This window comes from Callospermophilus lateralis, chromosome 14 (genome assembly GCF_048772815.1).
Source record: "Callospermophilus lateralis isolate mCalLat2 chromosome 14, mCalLat2.hap1, whole genome shotgun sequence".
Lineage (NCBI taxonomy): Eukaryota > Metazoa > Chordata > Mammalia > Rodentia > Sciuridae > Callospermophilus > Callospermophilus lateralis.
Window position 1 is genome coordinate 81,121,017 of NC_135318.1, and position 17,630 is coordinate 81,138,646.

A 17,630-nucleotide genomic window follows, 5' to 3' on the forward strand; every position below is an offset into this window, starting at 1 on the left:
AAGTTTTCAGGGAAGCTTGAATTGGATCAAGCGATGTGGACTGCAGGAACCATCGTCCTTAGGGAAGCTTGCTGAGGCGGGGAGACCAAGGGGGAGGCTCTCGAGCCATGGCCCAGGGGAGGGGGCGTGAACAGGTGGTGGGTGGGTCTCAGAGAGCAGGGTCTTGTACAGGGCAGACAGATAGGGTGAAATGGAGGATGTTTTTTATACATGGTGGTATGTGTTAGGGCAAGTAGACATTTAGTCCCTTAAAGGGGAAACTGGGTAATTGAAGGATAATGCCTAAAACTTTATTAAATGAGGAAGGAGAGAGCCTCAGGTGCAAAGATTGATTTTATTTGTTGTTCCCCCATTACCAGCTGATTCAAGCCAAGGAGGAGGAGAGGTGAGGTGGGGAAGGGGAGGAGGACTGCAACTGGGGTGGGTTCCTTGTGGGGAGAGGGCCCAGGCCTGCAGCGGGAGGGCACGGCCTCTGACTCTAGCACTCGTTCCTTTTGACCGTCTTGGTGATGGGCGAGGACAGGCTGCTGTGGCTGACCTCGCAGGTATAGCTGTTGTGATTGTTGTACTCTGAGCTGGTCAGCGACAGGGTGCTGCTGAGGCTGTACGTGCTGTCCTTGGAGTTCTGCTCCGTGAAGCTGTTCTGGATATTGCTGTTGTGATAGGTGTCGTCCACCTTCCACTTCACGTTGATGTCTCTGGGGTAGAAGTCATTCACAAAGCACACGACCGTGGCCCCTCCGGACAGCAACTGCTCCGAAGACGGTGGGAAGATGGAGACACTTGGTCTAGCCACGTCCCCTGGGGAAGGAAGCACAGAGCTGGCTAAGTCCCAGGAAGGTCTCGGCTTGGGTGCGTGCTGGTGGGTGGCTGCAGAGAGGCAGCGGAGCCAGGAAGCACCGTAAGGTGTCCAGGGTTTGGTGTTACTCCCTTGCTCCCCGCTGCCCCTTTAAAAAGTGCTAAATTGAGTTTGAACTCTTTGAAGCCATTCTGAGGCCTTTTAACTGTGTCCCCTGCCACCTCCAAAAGCTCAGGGCTTTGGAAGAAAACAGGACACTTCATCTGACCCCGAGGGTCATCAGGGCAAGACTCCACCCCTCCATGTAGAGGAAGGCCCTGCGCAGCCCTGGCTGCGTCTGGGTCTGGTGGGCCTCAGCTGGGTGGCATGTCCCTCTGGAGACCTGCAGGCAGTTCTGCCGTCCCTCATGAAGGCCTGAAAGTGAGACTGGGCCCTGCCTGATGGTCTGCAACCACACGAAGCAGTTCTTAGCCAGACCTGGAGGTGTCAACTGTCACCCTGGCCACCTGTCTGGGGGACCTGACCAGCTTCAGTTTTGACCTCCAGCAGCTGCCAGGTGTCCTCCTGGAAATCCCCTCAGCGGGGATGCAAGCCCAGCAAAATAGTAAAAACGAAAAATGAAAATCAAGAGTTCTTGGCTGGGAGAAGTCAACAGATATGTGAGCAGCTTTAATTTTTTTTTTTTAAATAAAGCTAACCCCAATGTTAACCAACATAAGATAAATGAACTGTTATTATTTTTTTTCCTTTTTAAACCTTCATTACTATTTTCTCACAAAATGATTGTATTTTCTCAGTGTCAAAATAATGTGATCTCTGTGGAGATCCTCCTGGGCCAATTCAAATTTTCCATCTAGCTTTAAAATATTTAATAATTACTGTATTTGATGTGGAAATTATTTCAAGATTTTGCATTAGGCTTTAATAGAGTTTTTTTAAAGGCTCCCAAATAGTTTCAAGGTAACTTAAAATAGTTAAATAAATAGTTCTAAAATGCATTAAAAGGTTTCAAAGGAGCCCTAAAATAGTCCTGTCCTGCATAGAACAAAGTAATCCTTCTTAAGCACAGATTTGAAATCAGTGGGGCTACACAAAAGCAAGTCATTATGATGTTTTAGACATTATGGGATTAAAATAGCCAGATTAATTTTTATCACAATATTTACAGTATTGAAAAATGTCTGTTAACTTTTTATCAATCACATTTATATAAAATTAGCTACAACTCAAACATAATTCTACCCAAGCAGTTAAGTTTATGAAAGTTAAAAACATGTCCCAGACTTTTTTTTTTTCTACCAGTTAATACAATGCAATTGTATTCTTGTGAACTCAGAGCAAATTCACCAAGTCCTGAGGGGTCAGATTGCTGGCATCAAACTCGGTTTTTACTCCTGTGGATTTTACCCTGAAAGAGTTATGTAGACTCTATTTCTTTCTTTTGGGTTGAGCTTTTGTAAATAGATTAGATAAAATAATGATATATGACTGAAAAAAAATCTTTTTTTTACAGCCTCATTGAGAGGACATAATAATGGATTTTAATATAATTTTATTCCTGAAAACTGTAATAAATCAGTTTTCTCTGTACTGGTGTTATGCCCACCCTGTTTCTGCCCTCTCTATGTTAGTGGCATCATCTGCATCATTGTGTACCAGGAAAAGTGGTCACAGCAGAGGTCACCCAGCTAACACGGGTTTCCGTGTCCTTTAGCGGCCAGGTGAACTGCCACGTGAGTGGCCACAGGAGTACTCAGTGCCAGAAAGGGCGCCACGGGACCTACAGACCACGCCAGCAAAGGCCACGCAGTGTGAGAATATGGACCCGTGATAACTAAGGTAGTAAATAACATGTTCTTTAAAATATTTCCTATAAACCATGGACATTTAAAAAATGTAATTATTAATTTCCTTCTTTTAAACACATTTAAAAAAAATAGTTTTAGGTGTCAATTGTCTTCTCACCATTATGATAACAGATCACCTCAAATTTACTCTAGTATAGAAATTAAATTTTGACAAAGGAGCTATCAATGAGATCTGTTGAGATCTGATACCTGCAGAATCTCTCAGTTTGGCATTTAGCACTCATATTACATTCTACAAGTGACAATGCTGATGATTCTCTTCAACATGACAAACAGGCTTAATTTTCTAACTTAAGTGATTTTTTGGGCCTGCTATTCATTTCATAGTTGCCTTATAAAATAATTTATCAGGCAAAAAATAAAATAGACTAGGAAGTCCATTTCCCAACTTTTCCATATTACAATGCGCAATGACCGAAACCCCACACAACATCTGACAAAACTTAATAAAAATCAGAAATTGATTTTTCTGTCTACCCTATTTTACCCCCACTTTGAGTCACTCATTTTAGCCCTTTTGAGTATTTCTGTTTCCAAATCTACTTTTGGAGGTTGCAACTGATGACAACCTCCTACTTCAGCTTCTACAAGTCAGGGCCAAGGGGAATTGCACCCAAGTTCCAGAAGACAACAGAGAAATCACTTACGTTTTATCTCCAATCATGTCCCCTGGCCGAAGGTGATCCACCACATTAACTAGATCACATTCCCCTCAGCAAAAACCCCTCCTCTTTGAGGTGAACAGACTTTCAGCCCCCAACTCAATTGGAAGAAACCTGTTTTGTTCAGAACTGACCTCCACTTACACTCCAAACATGAACCCCCCCCCCCATTTTACAATTCCATGAGAAAAAACAGTGGAAAAGGCACTTACGTTTCATCTCCAACTTGGTCCCGCCACCGAACGTGAGCCACAGTGCCAGCTCCAGCTTGCCCCCCTCTACAAAAACCCGCCCTGGCTGCCAGTCCCACCAGACAGGCTGGTTCCCAGAAAGACCCAGCCATTTCTCTCTCCTCCCAACTGAACACCTCATCTATTTGCTTTTAAATTGGCTATTTTCTGGTTTTCTTCGATTGACTTCTCTGTCACCAGGAATGGTTCAGTTCACCAAAATATCACAAAATCACACAAACGTTACAACACGGCCCAAACATCACAAATAGTGAGCAAAACGGTACTCACGTTTGATTTCCAGTTTGGTCCCTTCGCCGAACGTGAATCACAATGACTCGCTTTGCCTTGTTCCCCTACGAAAACCCCCCTAGAGGGGCAGCCACCCTTCTTCCCCATTTTTATTTTGACTTAGAAATCCTATAAATTAGGACCAGCCACCTCCGGTGGAGCAGTCGCCCCTCCTCTGAACCTAATCTGGGGATGAAATCTCTCACGTCCCCAACAACCAACTAACAAAACCATACAAAAAGGAACAAAGCAAGGCAATTAGAAGAGAAGAATCGGTTGAAAAAGATACTCACGTTTGATCTCCAGCTTGGTGCCTGCGCCGAACGTGTACCACAGTGACTGCTCTGAACTTCCCTCCTGTACAAATACTGAGTCTCCCTCCCTGACAACTGAGTGAGGCTCTGGAACCTTCTAGCATGCCCCCCATGAGTGTCTAAGGCTGTTACCTAGTTTTTCTCACTCAATGACTTAATCTTGCTCTTCACACAAAAATGTACCTTTGATTCTTAAGTTTGCTTAGAGATCCCAGAGCCACCTTTCCCTGGAGGGTGCCAGAGCCAGGTTGCAGAGGCTCAGATCACACACACAGAGACCACGAGACATGGACAACAGAAGGAAACCAGCGATCTACTCACGTTTTATTTCCAACTTGGTCCCGGAGCCGAACGTCCACCACAGTGATAGCTTTCCACTGCCTCGGCGTACAAAAACCCTCCTCACCCAGGAGGAACTGAGCCAGCTGCTGAGGCCTGACCCTGTTTCAGCAGGTGTGGAAGCCCTGGGCTCCTCTGATAGAAGCTTGCTTTCTTATGTGAGATCTAAAATCCTAGAAGTCAATGCATTTTATTCTAAGGACGAACGATTCCCTTCTTTAGCAGCCAACCACATCCGGACTGCTTATTAAATTTATGCATTTAAAAAATAAATTGAAAGTAAACTGTAAAGAAAAACAAACAAATTTTAAAAGGTAGCTATTTCTTTATATTTTCTCCTGGGCTTGGGAATGATAAACTTTATTGTGTTGTAATTATGGAACTCATTATCTTGTCTTGGTTAATGATAATTAAAGAATGCATTCTTATTTGAATTTTCTCTTGCTATGATGTTGTTTCAAAACAGGTAGATTAAATACCTCAAATCAAGGCCCATATGTTGACATGTGTTTTGGAAATGAGCTGAAGTGAAGCAGGACTGATGAGCAGAATAGAGCCGTGGACCTTACTTGATGGAGTGGTCTGCTGTCACAGGACAGGCAGAGCTCAAGTGTTACTGAGCTAACCAGGTGTTGGACCTAGTAGGGCTGCCCAGGGTCTTGGTGTCCCATCATGTCCCCATAATCTCCCCTTGAAGGACACTGAAGACTTTTTTATTTTTAATTGTAAATGTACACAATATCATTATTTTATTTATTCATTCTTATGTGGAGCTGAGAATCGAACCCAATGCTTCACACATGCTAGGCAAGTGCTACCACTGAGCCACAACGGCCTTGCTTCCCTTTCAACTTGTGTTCCCTACTTCCACACTTGGTTCCCACCACCCTTAACTGCTTACAGTTCTCCAATTTTTATAAAACATTCCCTCTGCTTGGAAACGCCTTTGCCCACCTGGTCAGATTATAGACAGCTAGTTTTCTTTGATTCAGCTCAAGAGAGACCTTCTTCAGACTGTTCCCAAGTGGGTGATCTGAAGTGACAGAGACAGGTCATGAGGCCTAGAATGCCTACCTGCTCTACCTGCTGTCAGATTCACTTTTCCCTACAAGATTGTAAGCTGTTGGCTATTTTATTTGCCTTGTATTTGGGAGATCTGGTCCAGGATCTGTACTTGGCAAATGCTCAACAAACATTTGCAGAATAAATGAAAAAAAATTGAAATTAAATTATAGATCAGAGATGATCAGTTACAGTAGACAAGGATTAATACTGACCACTACAGTAGTTAAGTTTTATAGGAGAAATTGTAAGTGCAATTTGGAGATTAGAGGTAGGTCTATTTGATTCTGTTACTGGGAGATTTGCTAGTTGCTTTGAATAGCAGAATCAGTAATGGATCTCACCAGAAGATGAGGAAAGAGAGGAATCAAGTTGGAGGTAGAGGGAAGAGAAACTGGCAAGTGGAAATTAAGTGTGCAAAATTGTCAATGGGGACATAGCCAACATAAGTCCTAAAGAGGCTAGAAAGTGATCTTCTCTGCAGAGCTACAAGCCCTATCAATCATAAAGGTTGATGTTTATTGAGCATCTGCAAAGGACCAGGACATGGAACATGGATCGCCATATTTAATTATCCCCAAGACTCTGTGAGCTACAAATCAATATCCCTTCTTATTTTGATGGTGAGAAAATTTGAGCGCAGGAAGGTCAACTGGCCTGAGGCAGAGCTGGGATCTGGACTGGCAGTTTGGGCACTTCACTGCACATCCTGCACATTAGACCGTGGGAGTGAAGTCACTCCACACATGACAGAGAATCCCGAGGTTGCAGGAGGAAAACTTAGACTATCCTAGGGCTGGAAATGAGTGGGTAAGTGTGCCCATCAGGAATACAAGATTCTGCATCAAAATATTGTCTAAAAGGCAAAATGAATGAATGAATAAATAAATAAAAAGTGGAATGTAACTGAAATCTCCATCACCAGTTTTGGTGGAGCTTTACAATGGAGCACAGGGGAGCCAGTGAGAGGGAAAGTGAGTTTCCACCCAGTCGCAGGGAGAGTCTGTGAAGATGCAGGCCACTGAGGAGTCCCCATGGTGTGGTATCATGGTCCCACTCACAGGAAGTATGTATGTCAATTCTTACAGACCACACTCAGTGTTTCCTGAGGCTAAGGAGAAGTAATGATGCTGTCTCCTCTTCTGTGTGTCACAGGTGATCTGCTTTTAGAAATCATGTGGAGGCATTCATTCCTTCATCTTAGGGTCTTTGGAAACAGAGAAGCTGCACTCTGAAAAGAAGGTGAACTCTGGCCACACCGGCCATCCCAGCAGCTCAGGAGGCTGAGGCAGGAGGGTTGCAAGTTCAAAGCCAGCCGCAGCAATTTAGGCCCTAAGCAATTCAGCAAGACCCTTTCCTTAATAAAAATATTAAAAAGGGCTGGAAATGTTGCTCAATGGTTAAGCATCCCTGGGTTCAATTCCTGATACAAAAAAAAAAAAAAAATTAAAAAAGTGAACTCTGAGGCTGCAAGAGAGCATTCTCAATACTAATGCAATGCACAGACAGAATGTCAAAAACGATGAGCACAGGTACATGAAGTTTTTTTTTTTGTCAATTAAATCTTTTCCTTTAATTTTTTAGACTGAGAATGAAGAAAAGGTGGGAGCGTCCTTGATTCTATACAGAGGGTGACCTTTCACAAGTGTCAAGGGTGAAGCTGGAGCATGGGAGTGGAAAAGATGGCCCACTGTCCAAAGGACACATCTTGCAGACCTCATGTGAACAAGGCCACCCGGGGGCATACACCTCTTGTGTGTATATACACACACAGATACATAATGGATCACCGAGAAGTGGTTAAAATATGTGTGTAGGGTTCATTGAGACAAAGGATGTCTCAGAAGTGCACATGAGCCTCTGCCAGGATCTATGATTCTGCAGGGTGCCTATGATGATCACTGATAAGATCAGTTGAGTGAGGACAGGTGGAGTGTCCATAAGAGGGCCTGGGAAACTCTTGGACATAAAGCAGGAGTGATGGGGTCAAGCCTCTTGGGAAACAATCCCAGAAAACTCATGAAGCTGCTTCCATCTGACCCCAGCAAGGTCAGATTCTCAGAGTAAATTCTAAGCTGCTGGGAGCTGGGGGCTGGGCGTGGGGGTAAGGGAGAGACACGGGCAGGTACTAAATGCGTATCTGTCAATCTCCCTGGACACTCCTGGTGAGTTACCTTCCAAAGCTGCTCAGGTCTCATCTTGGTTTTTATTTGCCATAAATAACCAGCCTATTTGGGGGGTTTCCCCACACATGGGTCATGCTCAGGGAGTCAACAGCGTGTCAGAAACACCAGGGTACAGTCCTGTTCTCTACCAGGTTGGGGAAGGCGTCTTCCCTACCTGGATCTGCAGTATTCCTGTCTGATGTCCACCTTGACGTCTGGTTTAGTAGGCAGTTTCCTTCCCTTCAGCTTGGCTCCACCTGGACTTGTAAGTCTCATTTTTGTTGGGCCTCAGCTGTCCACCAGGAAAGGAGGGGTCCACATACAGTACTGCTTAGAGCTGGATCAATGGTCCTTCTTCCAGCTAGAGTGGCATGAGTAGACATGGGTCCTGGATCCCCAAGATGCAGGGCTGGCCCCGTTGGCTGGAAGGAGGGCGACAGGCTGCTGAAGACAGGTGTTTATCTGCTTCTCTATGTCCGTCCCCACTCGTGCCTGAAGAAGGGCATGCTGGCAGAAGCACAGTCCTTTCCCAGCCATGTGCAAACTTGTGTGCCAAGAAGCCAATCTCACCCTGGGACCTGAAGCTCTCCTCTTGCTTTCAGGAGGACGTCAGAGCTGCAGGCAGTTCTTGACTTTTCTGAGTGAAAATGAAAGCGCCACGGGGTCAGGCTCTACTGCCCTTCCAGGGGGAGATTTACATATTTTTTGCTGTGGTTTCTGGCTCCTTTTACATGAGTGACCGTGGTATCCTTCAGTCTGTGCCCTGGAGCTTCCTGTCCTGTCCTGCCTGCTGGTGGTATATTGTGTATGGTTGCTTTTGTCATCCTGGTTTTGGCCCAGGTCAATGTGACCTGGCACCCTCATCTCACATCTGGACTGACTCTCCTGAATAGACCATCGGAGGGGAGGGCAGAGTGCTGGCCATTCAGTTTGGAGATGCTGGGCCTGAGCCAGCCACCCTGCACAAGCAGAGGCTGGTCTCCAGCCACAGGCACTGGAGAGCCTAGAACGAGAACCCCAGGGTAGGTGTACGTAGGGTCTGTCACCTGTGGAATGAGGGGTGTTTATAGCTCTCCATTTTTCACCAGGTCAAGCTCAGCCTGAAACTTGGGGAATTCAAGGTACAGGCTGCTCTGTTATTTAAGTGTAACGGGGTCCACTTCATGTTCTGGGTGCAAACCTTGCTGCTTGTTGGCAGGTGGCTTATTTTAAAATGGACCCTCTACCCCGCCTTCTTCTCCTTCTCCATCTCCCTGGCATTTGGGGAAACAAGACCAACACATTTCCTGCCCACTCTCCAGACCTGGGGACTGGAGCAAGAGCTCTCTAAGGCACCTGATGGACACTAATTACCTGTCTACTGATAGGATTTGAAAGCCAGCCCTGGGCTCCCCTATGAAAAGCCCTGTATTGCCCCTGGGACAGCCTCTGAGACAGGCATCCCTGTGTTTCTCTTTTGCTAGCAAATCAACAAGACTTTCCCCTTCTGTTCTCATTATGGGATGGTTGAACGAGTAGCCATTTGTTAAAGTGACTTGACCACAGCACAAAAGCAGAGCCCTCCTTCCTCTGGGGTGATGGCTGCCACCTGTGATTTACCACAGAGGCTGAGAAGTTTCCTCTAGAACAACCCCTTGCTGTGTTTCCCCCACCAGACCTTGGGACCATTGAACAGAGGGTGGTACTGAGTGCTGGGCAGATAGGAGGCCGGGTTTCAGACAGCCCCAATGTCAGCCTTAAATTCTGTCCACTCTAAGCCCAGCAAGCCTGCTGCCAGATGATAAGGGGCCAATACAACATGACCCCCTGGAGGTCTTAGAGACTGTTTACACCAGTGGGTTGGACTTGTCTGATGGGCCAATTGCAGAGCCCAGTGGGGACCTCTTCAGTGACGGGAGAGACTTCATGGACAACAGCAGCAGCTACGCTGTGGAAATGGAACAGCAGCCTACCCCAGCTGAGAAAGCCAAGCTAATCACTTAGACAAGAGCTCTCAGAGTGTCCAAAGGAAAGAAGGTAAACATGCTGAAGGTAAAATATGCTTTCATGATAGTGCACACCCATGGAGATACCTGGGGAAAAATGATGTCTCCTCACCACTGAAAACAAGGTCATTAAACATGCCCTAGAGATATGGACACCGTGGGCAACTGGAGCAGGGGTTAGTCATACTATCTCAGCCAAGGGAAATCAGGCCACCGATAGGTGGTACCCCAATACCTATGGTACCCTAATATTTCAGCTTAGGGTAGACCAATACAAACCTGTCTATACTGAGGAGGATGAAAAATGGCCTGGTAATGGGGTAGCAGTGCCACCAGGTGGAGACAGAATTCTCATGGCTCATCCTGCATCCCGAAGCCCAGGTCTGATCCTTGATAAAACACACTTGTGAACATTACGGGCATTGGAGATGCCCCGTGAAGTTCTTCAAGCCCCACTCACAAGGGCCATGCCCCCAGCGGACTATTCAGGGGGTGCTCAGGTCTGTGTCTTATGTACCCCAAACAATCTGAGGACTGAAAGGAGCCCACTGGACCCAACATGTAGAAGTCATAGCCTTTTCACAATTGGCAAAGGATTTTTACCGAACGCCCTCCCCCCCCCCCAAAAAAAATCCCTTAGATATTTGCTTTAAATAATAATGCCTTTTTAGGATAAATTGAGAACAATAAGCTTCAGCGATAACCAAAGCCGTATGATGCAGAGTGAGGACCAACCATCTTTATGGCAAAAGGGGCCCCAGAAGTGAGCAAAGCACTGGATGTCAGTGGGAGCTACACACACCCGAGACCCTAATGTATAGGGAAAATGAAGAGATGAATCAGACATTCAAGGAAAGGGTGGCTAAGTGGTGCCTAGGGAGAGGGCGTTGCCAACTGCTGTCTCCTGCACATAGGTGGCCGTCAGAAGCAGGCCTCCGTTGAGCTCCGAGAAAGCAGCGCATGGGAATCCCTTCCTGAGAAGTGAGGGGCGAGCAGAAGACCCTGGTTTAAACTGGTTACATCTTAACTCTGTCCCCGAGTGTGCTTCTCCAGTTCCCACCCAAGCTCGAATCACCTGCCATTCCTTCTGGGAAAATCCAAGGAAAACGGAGAATCTTCCACTCCAGCTCCTTCATTGCCCAGTTTCAGCAGGAAGCAGTTGGGAGACAGTGCCAAATGGCCAGTAAGGGAATACTGTGAGCACACACTTAGCTGCTGGACCACAGTGCCTTATAAAACTGACACTGTTTCTTTTTCTTCTTCTCCCTTGTTTCCCTCCCTAACAGCCAGGAACGAGACTAAAATTGTTCCTGTCCCAGGCTAAGCTGTCCTGTTCTTCTCTGCCTGGAAGTGTCACAGCCCCTGAGAATAAGAAAACTCCAGACCTAAGAACTTGAGCATCACTTGTTCTCTAAAGGACACCTGAGGGACACTAATTGTTTCTATCTCCTGATACGATCTGGACCCCAATCCTGGCTTTCCTCTTTTAAAAGCCTTGTGTTCCCCATGGCAGAATCACAGTCACATGTCCCCCCGACGCTTATTTTATTTTTATTAGTGCATTATAATTGTACATAATAGTTGGGCTCATTTTGACAAAATCATACATGCATGGAATTTGACTTACTTCATTTCAGTCCCTGTTTCCCCCTTTTCCTTCCTTTTCCTCCTTATTTCCCTTCCTCTGCTCCACCAATCTTTCTTTCACTCATTTATTTACTTATTTTTGACTGGTGCTTTTCCACATAAACATACAGGTGGGATTCACTGTGGCACATTTATATGTGCACATACTGTGATTTTGTTACATTGACTCTGCTTTTCCTCCCCTCCCCTGTCCCTCCTCCCTCCCTCTTGATCTCCTTTTTCTATTTCACTGGTATTCCTTATATATATATATTTCAAATCAACCCAAACATGTCTTATTCTACCCACCATATACGTAATTATATTTTTATTTGATTATACAGTGCTGTTTGTCTCAAAGATGGAGTGATTTTTCCTATGTCTTTATGATATCTGATTCCCCTTATTTTGCTCTGACTTCTACATATGAGAGAAAACATGTGACCCTTGTCTCTTTGAGTCTGGCTTGTTTCACTTGGCATGATCTTCTCCCCTTCCATCCAGTTACCAGCAAATGGCATAATTTCATTCTTCTTTATGGATGAGTAAAACTCCATTGTGTATGTACACCACATTTGCTTAATCCATTCATCTATTGAAGAGCACCTAGCTTGGTTCCATAACTTGACTCTTTCGAATTGCACTGCTCTATACATAGAATTGCCTCCACCTCCATAGTCTGCTGAATTTAATTCTTTTGGATAAATATCAAGGAGCAGGAGAGCTGGGTCATATGGTGGATCCATCCCTAGATTTTTTTTGAGAAATTTTCATGCTGTTTTCCAGAGTGGTTGCACTAATTTACAGTTCCTCCAACAATGCTCGAGTGTACCTTTCCCCACTCATCCTTGCCAGCATTTATTAATTCATTATTATTTGCATTCTTGATAACTGTCATTCTAACAGGAGTGAGATAAAATCTTAGCCTAGTTTTGATTTTATTTTCCTGATTGCTACGAATGTTGAACATTTTCATATATTTGTTGACCATTTGTGTTTCTTCTTTTGAGAAAAGGCTGTTCAGTTCTTTTGCTCATTTATTGATTAGTTTTTTTTTAATTTTTAATTTTTTGTGTGTGTCTCAAGCTTTTTGAGTGCTTTACGTATTCTACACGTTGATCCCTTGTCAGAGCAGCAGCTGGCAGGATTTTCTCCCATTCTGTTGGTTCTCTCTCCATGCTCTTAATCACTGCCTTTGCTGTGTAGGAGCTTTTCAATTTGATGGTATCCCATTTATTGATTCTTGGTTTTATTTCTTGAACTTTAGGGATCTGGTTGAGGAAGTTGGTGCTTGCGCCAATACTATGGAGTGATGACTTTGTTTTCTTCTCCATCTTGCGGGTTTATGGCCTCATTTCTACGTATTTGGTCCATTTCGATTTTACCTTATGCAGAGTGAGAGACATATAGATATCCAGTATTTCTGGCATCCAGTATTTCCTCCAATGTATTTTTGGCTCTTTGTCAGTTATCAGATAGCTGTAAGTATGTGGGTTTGTTTCTGGTCTTTGACATGAGGTATTGTGGTGCCTCCCACGTTGCTCTTCTTGCCCAGTATTGCTTTGGCTATTCTAGGTCTCTTATTCTTCCAAATGAATATTAAGTTCTGTGAAGAATGTCATGGGCATTTTGATGGGGATTGCATTGAATCTGTATATTGCTTTTGGTAGTGTGGACATTTTTACAATGTTAATTATGACTATCTCAGAACATGGGAGGTCTTTCCATCTTCTAAGGCTCTCTTCAATTTTTTTTTTCATTCCGTGTTCTATAGTTTTCATTGTATAGATCTTTCATCTCCTTGGTTAGACTGTTCACAAGTATTTATTTTTTCAAGTTTTTGTGAATGGGATGGTTTTCCTGATTTCTTCCTCAGTGGCATCAGAGTTGGAGTATAGGAAAGCTATGGTCTTATTGGTGTTGATCTTATACCCTACTACTTTGCTGAATTTTCACCCCATCAAAGTCAAACTAAGTCTGAATAATAAATGAGTGAAGAAGAGAAAAATTAAAATGAAAGAAAAGTAATATATATGTGTGTGTGTATACATATATATATGTATGTATACACACATATATCTAACCTATCCACACAGTGAGAGCGTGTGTGCGCATGTGCGCACACACACACACATCTGTGTGCACAATTATATGATATATACAATCATGGAGAATGGAAAACTGTAAAAAATTATAATTAAAAAACATAAGAAATAAAAAAAACAAAATAAAAAATTATAATGAGAAAGAAATGCAAAAGTAGAATTGGGAAATCCTCAATGAGAAACACAGGGCTTGTTTCCATGAAGGTTATCAGAACTGTTGTTGAGGGTGGAGTTTCATTCTCTGTATTGAGTTTGGGGCCCTGTAACACTTGGTCGAGGGCTGGGGTTGCCAAGTCCAGCACTTTGGTGCCTCACTGTTGTGGCCAGGAGCCAGTGCTGGTGGTAGTAGCTTTCCATCTCCCAAAGCAGGATAGGGAGGCTGGCGGCTGGGTGCCGGGGCACACACCTGCTGGGCGGTGCCCGATCTGGTGGGTGCTCCCTGGGGGGCTGGTGCAGAAGTGAAGTTCCAGTGCTGAGGTTGACTTGGCTGATGCTGGGACAGTTTGGTGGGTGAGATTTGACCCACCCCCTCTGTTGCTAGGGAGGGGGCCAATCTGTGCTGGAAGATTAGGTGTCAGGGGCCTCCTACAGCTGGCACTTCCAGGGTGAGGAGTCTAGACCTCAACAGGCTTCACATAGTCCTCTCCATCCTGTTCCCCGGGGCCAGACCTGGAGTGCAGACATGGTTGTTTGTCTGACTGGTCACTGGCGCCTTTCGAGATGCTCAAGTGGGACACCAGCACCAAAAGGCGCTCTGTCCTCATGTCCCCAGCCTGTATCACCTAGGTGCCCTCCACCTGCTCTTTTTTCAGGCACACTGGTCCAGGCACACTTTGGGCCCCACGACAGGTGACTGCTGCTGATCAGGCTGGCTACTTCCTGCATGAGTTCCCAGCCTCCAACCTCTGCTTTCTCTGTTGTCCAGCCCCTCAAAAGTGGTTCCCACCACCAGGGCTCTGAATTCAGCCAAGCTCTCTGTCCCTCGGCCAGATGATATTCATTGCTTTTCACGCAACAGCTTCCACCACCATCTCTGGGTCCCACTCTGTTCCACAGGTTCCTCCAAGCCAGGCTTTATTATTTATTTATTTTGTAGCAGGGATTGAACCAGGGGCCCTCAACCACTGAACGATATCCCCATCCCTTTTTAAATATTTTTGAGACAAGTTCTCTCTAAGTTGCTTAGGGCCTTGCTAAGTTGCTGAGGCTGGCCTTGAACTTGTGAGCCTCGTGCCTCAGCATCCTGAGCCTCTGGGATTACAGGTGTGTGCCACCACACCTGGCTCCAAGCGAGTTTTATTCACCTGCTTCCCCCTCTCTCTGCCTGTCTCCCCTCCCCTCAGCAGGGGGCTGGTGGCACTGATGCCATTATTTCTAATATTATGATCAGAGTTTCTGACTTTGTGTCTCCATGATTATTTTGCTGCCCAGTGTTGACTCCAATGATTTCTCATAGTTACCCGCTTTTTAAATCATGAGCTGAGGAACTGGTGCAGAGTGTGCCCGTCCTCAAATCTGCCATCTGCCCAACCTGCGTTTCTCCTTTGCTGGCAAATTATTAAGACCTCTTGCTTCTTCTCCAAACCTGTCCTAGCTATGGGAGTGGCAATGGGCACAAGACCAAGCTTTGGGGATCACAGCAATGCTTGCAGCAGAATATTTAATTATTAAGAAACTGATGCTGGGACTGGGGTTGTGGTTTGGTGGTAGAGCACACACCTAGCATGTGCAAGGCCCTAGGTTCAATCTTCAGCACCATAAATACATAAATAAATAAAGGTTAAAAAAAGAAAAAAGAAACTGATGCTTCATGAAGAAATAGCAGCTAGGAGTCACTGTGCCCTGTTGCTCCCCAGGAGGATCCTGTCCACCAGGTGGCCCAAGCTGGGCTGCTGTTTCCAGACTCTGCCCTCTAGTGGCCAGGGGCTGGGTTCCTGGGAAGGGAGTTCTGCTTTCTAGTCAGGCACAAAATGGTTGCTTAATACATATAAGGCACTGTCAGCTTTTGCTGTGATTAAAGAGAAATACCAGCTGTGAAAACCCCTGACTACTTTGATGGCCTCACTGGTTAACCTCACTTAAAAGTGTTCCCTTGGGTCAGTGATCTTCCACCTAAGGCCCGGGCTAGTTCCTGGTCTTCTATAGCTGCCCACTCCTCCCACAGTGAACATTATGCAGAAAGCAAGAGGCTCTGAGAAGTGTGGACACAGGGAACCACGCAGGGGTGAAGGTTTCTTTTTACTCTGTGTATCCCAGACTTGATGCTGGAGAAGCTGGTGTCCCAGAAACACCTCGGGTACAGGCAAAAAGCCCAATGCTGGTGGCTTGCTCTTCCCAGAGGACACAGACAGGCAGCTTGGGAAGCTGGAAAGCTTTTAGATGGGGACAGTGTCAGTCAAACCCCATGGATGCCCATGCTGGGGAGCCCAGGCTATGATCAAGAGCTGATCCCTCTGTGGGCTAGCAGAGGGGTGATGAGTGGTAGCCAGGGCTTTGTCCTCCCTGGGCTGTAAGGAGGCCTCTGTCGTGTCCCTGTGCCCTGCAGACTCGGGGACCATGTCAGTGGCCTGGACCTCCACATCCTGACACAGGGTGCCCCCTTCTGCAGGGTTGATGACACAGGAGGCCTGGAGGGAGGCTCAGCCCCTGCCACTGGTGCCAGTGGAAGCCCCATAGGAAGTAGCAATGCACTCCTGCCTTTTCCATGAGGAGGCCAGCAGAGGCTTCGTAGGAACCTGATGACCACCTCTGTCCTACCCTAAAGAGGAGCCTCCCAACTCCAGGAGGCCGTGCTGTGCACCTGGACTCCTGTACCTACCTGGTGGTGACTGGATGGTACCCTGACTTCTTCCAGAGCCTGGTAAGAGAACACACAGTCATAGGTTTAAATAAGCCCAGGGTCTCATGGGACTCCAAGTGTCCAGATTTCAACTGAGAATCTCTCATCACACCAAGAACTAGGAAAACGTCAACTTTAATGAGGCAGTTAACAGATGGGGTACTGATGTGACAGATGTCAGGATTCCCTGATGAGGCTCTACAAGTCATGTTGGAAGAACACCTAGAATTCACCAGAACCATCAGCTACTAAGACTGTGAACCAACATTCCTGGAGTATTCCAGCCACCAACACAGAATATACCTATGGGATTGTTATGGTTTGGATGTGAGGTGTCCCCAAAAGACAAATGAGGAAGGTTCAGAGGAAAAATGATTGGTTGTGAGAGTCTTAACCCTGATAGGGTTAACTGAGTATCATTGAAGTGGTGGGTGTGGCTGGAGGAGGTGGGAATCAGGAGTGTGGCTGCAGGGTCTGTTTATATCTGGAGAGCCAGTCTCTCTCTGCTTTCTAATCACCATGTAAGCTGCTTCCCTCTGCCACACTCTCCTGCTGTGATGTTGCGCCTCACCTCAAGCCCCAAGGAATGGAACTGGCCTTCTATGGACTAAGATGTTTGAAACCGTGAGCCCTCAAATAAACTTTGCTTCCCTACAGTTGCTCTGGTCCAATTTTTTATCACAGCAGCAAGAAAGCTGACTAAACGTGGACATACTCCAAGGTTATATTCAATGAATCCAGACCACACAGAATGTGTTCTGTGACCCCCTGGAGTCAAACTAGAAGTTAAATACAGTGGGAGCTACTCTGAGTGACCGAACACCTCCCGGTCCTGAAGCAGGAGGCTCTGACCAATCTCTACATTTCCTGGTGACTTGGGTGTTGACCCAGCTTGGATAGAGAGGCAGGTCTTCAGGTGTAGGTGTTACCCATCAAGGTCGAGTTACAGTCCTGTGTCCTTCATAACTCTGCCCCTTCTGGCCTTTTTTGGATAGAACGTTCTAAGAACAAGAGTCCTCCCAATAAAAACCCACTTCCGAATGCTCTCGAGCTCTCTTCCTAGCCTCTCGTGAATTTCTCTTGCTCTCCCTTGTGGGGAGTCTGAGGCTGAGAGCAGAGAAGCCCTCCTGAAGTTTGTGTAGAGGCAAATTGTGTCTGTGTTTTATTTGGTGTCCCTGCAGATTCACACAAGTGATTTTAAGTTCAGCTGCCTGTGCAGGTGCCTCCCTGCAGAAGGAGGCACCATGTGTCAGGTGGTGGAGGTCCAGGCCACTGACACAGTCCCCAGGCCTGCAGGGCACAGGGACAGGACAGAGGCATCCTTAGAGGTGGCACCTGGAACCAG

At 45.9% G+C, this 17,630-nt stretch overlaps 1 gene segment (V, D, J or C); it reads right to left on the reverse strand.

Moving 5' to 3' along the window:
* Nucleotides 1-320: 320 nt before the first annotated feature.
* Nucleotides 321-17,630, reverse strand: part of LOC143380311 (Ig kappa chain C region, A allele-like) — a 73,335-nt gene continuing 56,025 nt past the window's right edge. The window contains 1 exon segment of the C gene segment in view: nucleotides 321-801. Coding sequence covers nucleotides 479-801 — 323 coding nt within the window.